Source organism: Procambarus clarkii, chromosome 26 (assembly GCF_040958095.1).
Source record: "Procambarus clarkii isolate CNS0578487 chromosome 26, FALCON_Pclarkii_2.0, whole genome shotgun sequence".
Taxonomy (NCBI): Eukaryota; Metazoa; Arthropoda; class Malacostraca; order Decapoda; family Cambaridae; genus Procambarus; species Procambarus clarkii.
Window position 1 is genome coordinate 34,190,453 of NC_091175.1, and position 8,830 is coordinate 34,199,282.

General features: G+C 40.8%; 1 protein-coding gene across 1 annotated transcript; it reads left to right on the forward strand.

Moving 5' to 3' along the window:
• Positions 1 to 3,856: 3,856 nt before the first annotated feature.
• LOC138368916 (uncharacterized) lies at positions 3,857 to 8,611 on the forward strand. Its single transcript, XM_069331636.1, has 7 exons — positions 3,857 to 4,176; positions 4,357 to 4,482; positions 4,591 to 4,728; positions 4,842 to 5,008; positions 5,217 to 6,961; positions 7,077 to 7,725; positions 7,895 to 8,611. Exons 1-7 carry the CDS (start codon positions 4,065 to 4,067, stop codon positions 8,609 to 8,611), a joined length of 3,654 nt encoding a protein of 1,217 aa, XP_069187737.1. The 5' UTR covers positions 3,857 to 4,064.
• The last annotated feature ends 219 nt before the right edge of the window (positions 8,612 to 8,830 follow it).

Genomic DNA, 8,830 nt, shown 5'->3' on the forward strand with positions numbered 1-8,830 from the left:
GTCTCGTGGTGAACCACTCCATCCTCCTCGTGACCTGTCTCTGTTATTCCTGCCTTGCCTGTTGTTGTTGTTGTTCGCCGAGGTGTCCTGCTGGAAGTTCAGTCTCTTCGGGCTCTTCCTCCTGTTCGAATCTGCTCTGGGTGGGAAGGGGGGTTGTTGTAGAGCAGGCTTGCCTAGAATAGGGGACAAAGGGACATCATCGTCATCGTTCATCAGGAGTACTGAACGTAAGGGTTTTGGGGCCACTTGCTTTTGTTGTTGCTGTGGCTGCACTTGTTCTATGGCTCCTAGACCTAGGGCTTTGTCCACTGCTGTAGTCAGGATCTGCAGCGTACCTTCCTGAGGGTTTGAGAAGAAACTTTCATACCTGTGTGACGTCTGTCCCGAGCGCATCATCAGGCTTCCATCGTATGGCCTTTCCAGGGTCCCTGGTTTCGGAGCTGTCTTTAGTCTGAAACCTTTCCATAAGGCCGTACCTATTCTTACCTGATCCCAACCTCGTATTAGGAGGCGAGCTACGATGAGCTCAATTTTGGTCATTTCTCTCGTATGTGAGGCTTTGAGAAGGAGCGTGTATGTCGCCATAGACGCTCTAGCCTGTTCCAAGTTAACTCTGTTTAGACAGCTGGCTAGACCTGGTAGGATTGGGAGACCTGCTGAGAAAAATGGGAAACAAACCTGTAGGGCAAGGTATTCAGGGACTGTGTTTAGCCTCACTGCCCGTTGGACGAACGTCAACCTGTCTTTTAAATATTCTATAGTTGTAAAGATTGGCTTTACCAGGGCTATAATTTCTAAGTCCTCCTGTTGGAAAAAACTGTTAACCTCATAGAGGTCGGATCTTTCCATCATTTTGTGTACTTGGACTGTTATATCACTCTCCTGGAGGAGGTCCTCCGGATTTGGAGTGAACGGCAGGTGTTCAAGGGCTTTCGACCCTGGTCCCGTCCATACTCTCCTGTCTCTCCAGACTCCTTGGAGGGTGCCTTCAGGAAGTTGAGGTCTCTGTTTGTATTTGTTAAAGATCTCCTTAACCATGGCAAAGATTGATCCATTTGAGAAGAGTTACTTCTCTCCCCGCAAGATTCAGATGAGAGAGCAAAATACAATTCTGAAGCTCTCCACCGCCAAAATTTCCAAATTCAGGCGCAGAAATACGTCCTTGCATCGATATGTTATGTTGAAGAACCTCAAGAAACGGGTGGAGCAGGAGTTAACGAGAAACAGGTTAGAATATATGGAAGAATTATTTAACGGTAAGTTCTCCCCTTAAGCTGACCTAAGTAAGCTTCTTCCTCCTGCTGACCATATGGTTTGTTATAAAAAGGATCTGCGTTGTGTGGGCCAATAGGCCTTCAACATTTACCTTCATTCTTATGTTCTTAACTAATGTAATTGCGGAGCCTTTGTTCGACAGATTCATTAACTTTAGTGACGTTTATGAAACAAAATTAATGACCTTCATAAACTATTGGGTCCATTACCTCCCAGCATCACCTGTAGCCAGGTCTGCAAATGGCTGCTGCAAATTAAAGCAAATATGACAATGGGATTTGTTTCTCGAACAGTCAGTAATAAATCACCTTCTGCTATTTTTTGCAGCCATACCGTGCTCCATATAGATTATTATGTCATATTTTTGTCTCAATTGTATACAATTAATCAATTTTCTGGTATTCGTTACGATTGCGCATGCGGGTTCCAAAAGGGATCAGGGGGATATAAGAGATATAATTAGCAAGAATTTAAATTTAAAAAATCAATACAAAACTATTAGTAAAAAGTCAAATAGGACACTAGGATTAATTAATCGCAGCCTTAGTAATAAGAAACCTGGTGTTGTTCTTCATCTATATATTACTACTGTTAGGCCCCCTGTAGATTATTCAGTTCAGATCGTATCAACATACTATGGAATGGATATTAATTTACTAGAACGTTTCCAGCGTAGGATGACGAAGTTAATCTCGCAAATTAGAAATCTGCCATAGTAATAAAGATTGACGAAGCTAAAATTACATTATATGGAAAGGCGAAGAATTAGGGTTGACATGATAGGGATGTACAAGTGGGCAAATGGACATAGCAAAGGGGATATTAATAGGGTATTAAAAGTATCAACACACGCAGACGAGGAGTCACAAAAACTTGGTTGAAATATATTTATTGACTGAACCTAACACTAGAAAGTGATGGAACGACGAAGTTCCGGTCCGTCCTGGACCAGTCACAATTCGATCAACACAAGGCTAAACATGAACAAATCGGTATAAATTTGAAAAGTTTAAATTTAGAAATGGCCTTGGTAAATGTTGGTTCGGTAACAGTGTACACAATTCGAAGAACAAATTACCGCATAGCATAACAGTTGAAGGATCTCTTGATTGTTTCAAGCGTAGGTTTTTATATATATGTGAATGGTGTTGGGTGGATATAAGTAGTGTAAACCGGGCCTACGAGGGGCCGTTTTGCTTTTTTCGACGGCCCCTCGTAGGCCCGGGTGTTTTTCGTTACATTAGGCTTTGGCCCCTCGTAGGCCCGGGTGTTTTTCGTTACATTAGGCTTTGGCCCCTCGTAGGCCCGGGTGTTTTTCGTTACATTAGGCTTTGGCCCCTCGTAGGCCCGGGTGTTTTTCGTTACATTAGGCTTTGGCCCCTCGTAGGCCCGGGTGTTTTTCGTTACATTAGGCTTTGGCCCCTCGTAGGCCCGTATATTTTTGGTTGCTCTAGTGAGTCATGCACAGGCATCGCTAATGGATAATGACGTCATCAACTTACCTGGGGATTAAAAGGCCTGCTCCTGGCCCCATCATTTTTCGTTACCTCAGCGACCTCGCACAGGCATCGCGAATGGTCACCCTGTATTCTTCTTCCCTAAATAAGTCCGTTTTCTGTTAGTGTATTTATTCCCATTTTCAATGTTTATAGCAAAGGGGGGATTCAAATGCTACCTTCTGTCTTGTTCTTCTTCTTTCTAGAGAATGTAATTTGAGCTTTGACAATCTTCCTTGAAGGATCGTTTATTTCTCAAAGGGCAAAATAAAAATTAAAACGGGTATCAGTCGTTCATATGAAAAAACAGAGCCCTGGGCATTAGTGATTTCAATGCGTGTTCAGCCATAAACCAATATGATCCTTAGCCACATACACGTCTCACATTCGCTCAAAACATACCTCCCACACCTTGCTGTTGCATATAACAAATAAAAAAAACTCATTCAGTAAAGCAAGCCTCTCATGTTTTAAAATAAGGCCTTCTGCGTCGCGAGGCGCGCTAAATGTGGATCCCAGGAGGTTCACACATAAGTGTGAACTCTTAATCTGGCTTAATACCTCACCTATACTCTGTGCTTCATCAAAGTTGATATACAGCTACAATAGCTCGTATTTTCTCTCGTTGCTTATATTTTCTGTTATTCATAAACCCGATCAAGCCTTCCTAACCTAACGTAACCTATCATATTATATATAACAAACAAATACATTCTACAGACCAGTTATTATTGTTGTTTAGTGACATCGTGAAAAGCGACCTCGGGTATAGGGATAAGGTATTGATGGTCATTAGCATATAGGTGTGAAGGTATTACAGCACCTTACTGGTCAACTATGTATGACGTCACCAGACAACCAATGCGACCTTTGGCGTCCTACTGGCATGTGTATTTGATGTTATTATTCAAAAATGACTAGACTATCCATCCCCACCTAACCTAATCAGAGGTTTAAGAACATACATTTTAGTCATCCGCAACTGTAATCATTCATTATGCAGTAATAAGTTGAAAACTATAATAGGTACCCAAATGTCGTACCGCAATTTAAGCAGAATCGTACGTCTGGCAGCATGACAGGTAAGCTGACCTGACAGCCATTCCCCAGTCAATGGGTCAGTTCAACTCCAGCCCTCACAGCCAGCACAGGAAGCCAGCATCGCTCCTGGACATTTCACCAAACCTCTGTATTTTTTCAACAATACGCAGTCATGGAAAATTGTCCTTTCTGCAATAACCCAAAGCAGGGGAAAATGCATTTGTGTCGTGTGAAGTGTGCGATATTTCATATATGGCAAACTCGCGTCGTGTGTGTGTTATAACCTGTCCCCAGTGTGAAGATAAACCTCGCGGGCATTATGACAAGATCTGCGCCACCTGCTCCAAAGTATTTTGTGCCAACCGTAAGTATTATTATTATTATTATTTTTGCCTGCATAATTTGCTCACCAGTGATAGACGTTTTTATTTGCATGTGTTATATAGATAGTTCATTTCCAATTAATATCCGTGGTGATTGATGTTGATAATCGAATAAATTATAATTATTTCCATTATTTATTTTAAAAATATATATTCTGCAGGATATAACCCCGAAGCGTGTCCATTTTGCATGTATTTGGCCGAGAAAGACAACCACACACAATCTTCGAGCTGTTCTGATTCAGAGGTTTTAGAAGCTTCTCAGCCTGAAACTACTCATTATGAAAGTGAGACTCTTATTTATTTACCATTATTTATGCCTGTTGTGGTATTCCAAATATAACATTAACATTTGCCGTTAATAGGAATATTGATTTATGAATATTTTTGTTTAGGCTCACCAGCTCAGCAAATAGTTGAGGAGGACGAGGATTATCCTCGTGGAGGGGGAAGATGTGTTGGAGAGCCTAGCACTAGTCAAGCTCATACGCCGCAATTAGAAGATAGCAACAACAGCAGGAGCACTCCACATCGTATGTATTATCCTCAATAATTATTTTATTTCCATATCGTTTCATTATTTATATATAAACTATCCTACATTCAATTTATATTTATTGAAAAGCGATATTCTTGTTTCTTATAGATTCGCAACTGGAGGACAGTGACGACTCCATGCATTTAGTTTTGGAAGCAGATTCAGATATGGAAGCCAGCCAGCCTATCGCCAATTCTCCACCACCACCTCAGGAACAGGAACAGCAACAGCAGGTAGATGTTTTGCTTCCTCCTCCTCAACCCGAAGTGCTTGAAGTAATCAATAATTTCAATGGAGGATACATACGCCATTCATATAGCATCCCAGATCATGCCCAAGGAGATCCTGCCCATTATTTGACTATATATCGTGATTATTTTATCCGGCAAATAGAATCCTTGTTTGATGCCGTTCACCCCAATTTCCCTCCTGCCCTCTTGATATACCCTGATTTTACATTTAATTTACAACGGCTTAATCAAGAAAATGAACCTGATTTTGAGGGAGTTACCTATAAGGTCCGAGCAACGCACTGTATCTAGGCATGAGGCTAGTGTTGTCGTAGATCAATGGATCGCTGAATTGTATAATAAGCTAGAAGAGTTCTTTGCCGAGACCGAAGGTTCTAGTCTAGGTATACAGAGCATTTCTGGTTTTTATATCAATTCCATAGCAGTTCAGCATCCCATCCGTCTAGGAGAATACGTGCCGTATCCAGATAAATTACGTGGGAAACAACTTATTTTCAACCCAAAAGGGGAGCAAAATATATGTTTAATCCAATGTTTGGCAGCATATAAATGCCTTGCTCAGGGGATGACATTACACAACATTGGCAGGCGCTCCAAATCTGCCAGGTGGTGTCTTAGATTTGTCCGATGGCCTGAGGATATTGAAATTCCCATAACGTACGATAACATTAATAAAATTGAAAGCATAAATAAATTAAGTATATTTATCTATGTGCTCACCCGTGAAGATAATAGATACTACATTAGCTTAGCTAGAAAAGGGAGAGAACATTCTGCTCCTAAAGTGCCTTTGCTCATGCTAGAGGATCAGCATCTTGTACTCATTAAAGATTTCAATCAGTATGTTCGCAACATGCGCAGCCATTCATACGAGATCCCTAACAATCATATTTACTGTCATTCATGCTTAATTCATTTGTCACCTGATGCTATGCGGGATCATGAAGAGTCATGCGAAGTTAAACAAACATTGAAATTTTACCCTGAAGGTCATAAAATAAAGTTCAAAAATTACAGTCGTGCGTATGGGCCGTCTCACACGGCATATTATGATTTCGAGTGCTTGTTGGACCCCTCCAATCCCCAAGGAATGATCGAGAAGCGCCACAAAGCCGTGGCATATGCTTTTATCATCATCAACAGGGAATTGGAGGTGGTAGATAAATTAACGTATATGGGGGATGATTCTGTGAATCATTTCATAGATACTTTGGAGAAAGCATGGAAGAGAATCAAATCTACCATGCCTAAATACAAAATATCTATGACACGTGAACATTGGCAAGCCTATAGACGGCAAACCACATGTGAAATGTGCTATAGTCCATTTAAATCAGCTATGGACAAGCACCGTCATCATGATCATGCTATTGAATTTAATAATTATCTAGCTGCCTATTGCCAAAGGTGCAACATGTTGTGTAGAAATTCATATAAATATATGTATACATTCTCTCACAACGCTGCTTATGACCTCGGGGTAATTTTAAATGAATTGTCTAACGTCCCTAACCGTGAAATTGACATTGCCTCCAAAGATGGATTTAAGTTCATGAAAGTAGATATCGGTAAACTTAGGTTTATGGATAGTCTGGCTTTACTAAATGGTGGGCTGGAAAAACTAGCTAAAGAACATATCAAGGAAGGTAAACCCACCACTTACACCTCCGTTATGCTAGATGACGTCCCTGCAGCCGCCCACCATTTATTAAAGACAGGCAAACAGGTCTTCTGCTATGATTATATTTCATCTTTGGAGAAATTAAATGAACCGGCTCTTCCTCCTCCCGAAGCCTTTTTCAATAGTTTAAAACACGAGGCCATAAGCGAGAACGATTATACACAGGCTAAAGAATTCTTTAGATTAGCGGAATGCAAGACCATTGGGGATTACTTAAAGGTCTATTTAAAAGTGGATACTGGACTATTGTGTGATGTGTTTACTGTATGGCGCAAGACCATGCTTGAGCTGTACAAGTTAGACATTACACACTGTCTCGTTATCTAGTTTTGCATGGAACGCTTTCTTGTTTAAGAGTCAAGTTGTCTTGGACTCTATTTCTGATCCCCATTTGTACGATGTATTGCGCAGAAATCTAAGAGGCGGATTTACCTCTGTTGTACGACAACACAAAAGTGTACAAAATGAGCATACGGGTGCTGATCCTTCTAGCACCGATAAATATATTCTGTATTTAGATTTTAATGGCTTATATGCCACCTGTATGACAGAACTGCTTCCTCAAGGCGGGATCCGTAAATTATCTGCTGCCGAATGCAATGATTGGCTCCAACAAGGATTGGAAAATATTACATGTGATGGGGATAAGGGGTATTGGGTCATGTGTGATACCAAGCATGTCGCACCTGAGGTGGCTCGATACACCGATGACTTGCCCTTAACCCTGTCGCATGCTAATATTTCAACTGATCTTCTCTCCGATTATAGCAAACATATTTTAAATACCGAAGATCGTAAACTCCCCAAGAAAAACAATAAATTAATTGCTTCACATCTCCCAAAAAAAGATTACTTGGTGAGTTTAGATTTGCTTCAGATGCTGATGAAATTGGGTTTGGAAGTGGCTAAGGTAAATGCAGTTTATGAATTCCAACAGAGCAAGTACCTTAAGGAATTTGTCGAAACAAATGCTCGTGAACGTGCAATTACACCTTGCGCCATTAAGGGTAAAGCTTTCAAGCTAGTATCAAATGCAATTTACGGCAAGAGTTTGACAAATGTGAGTAAATATGGCGATCAGCATTATTTAGTTACATCACGAGACAAATTCCAAAAGCATGCACGCAATCCGTTCTTCAAACGGAGCATTTTGTTAAGTGAAGACAGTCATTTGCACAGTTAAGAAACAATCACTTAAAGTCAATACACCAACCTATTTGGGGTTCCAGATCTTGCAAATAGCTAAGAGGATCCTATATGATTTTTGGTACAATACCGTCAAAGCACATTACGGAGACAAAGCTAAATTGCTGTATACGGATACAGATTCGTATTTGATTGAATTAAGCTGTCCAAATGCTTTTGAGGAATTAAATAAACTGCCTTTGTCTCAGCATATGGATTTCAGTAATTTCCCTCCTGAAAATCCCTATTTCGATGACTCTCGCAAAGGTCAACTAGGTTTGTTAAAATCGGAAGTTGGAGCCAAAATTATCAAAGAACTCATTGCATTGAAGCCTAAAATGTACTCAATTCTCACTCAAGATCAGGTTCAGATCTGCCGTTGTAAAGGTATTCCCACTTATCAACAGTCTAAACTCACTCATGCTGCTTTCCAAAGTGCTTTAGAGTTAAATATTGGGCAGAGGTTCCAATCCAGATCTATTAGGAATGTTAAAGGCCGTATGTGTACCTGTCTCACTACAAAACGTGGATTGTCTGCCTTTGACGATAAACGTTATGTACTGAGTCCTACACAGTCTTTGGCGTATGGTCACCCCGATATACCTCAAGCAGAAATTCATGAAGAAGAGAATGAGGAGGAGGAGGATGTACCTGCACCTGCTGCTGCTGCTGCACGTCCTGTAAGACGTGGATTCCATCCCATATTCAACATGTGGGGTAAACGCGATGCACTGGTGAACAAGACGTATCCTCACAATTAGTGACTGAAGAAATTGGTGATGGAAAATTTGCAACCTCCCCTAACCTGTCATTGATGTTTGAAAATTGCTACCTCCCCTAACCTGTCATTGATGTTTGAAAATTGCTACCTCCCCTAACCTGTCATTGATGTTTGAAAAATTGCGGGGCCCCTGACTCATCACTGATGTTTTGAAAATGCAGTCTCCCTTAACCTATGTTGAAAATGTTCTGTTGTATAT

Bases quoted from the DNA above. Each gene is read 5' to 3' on its own strand.
- LOC138368916 (XM_069331636.1), top strand. From the start codon at position 4,065: ATGGCAAACTCGCGTCGTGTGTGTGTTATAACCTGTCCCCAGTGTGAA. The intron at 4,729-4,841 runs GTATGTATTATC...TGTTTCTTATAG, and splicing joins CAGCAGGAGCACTCCACATC to ATTCGCAACTGGAGGACAGT. The intron at 7,726-7,894 runs GTGAGTAAATAT...TTGGGGTTCCAG, and splicing joins ACGGCAAGAGTTTGACAAAT to ATCTTGCAAATAGCTAAGAG.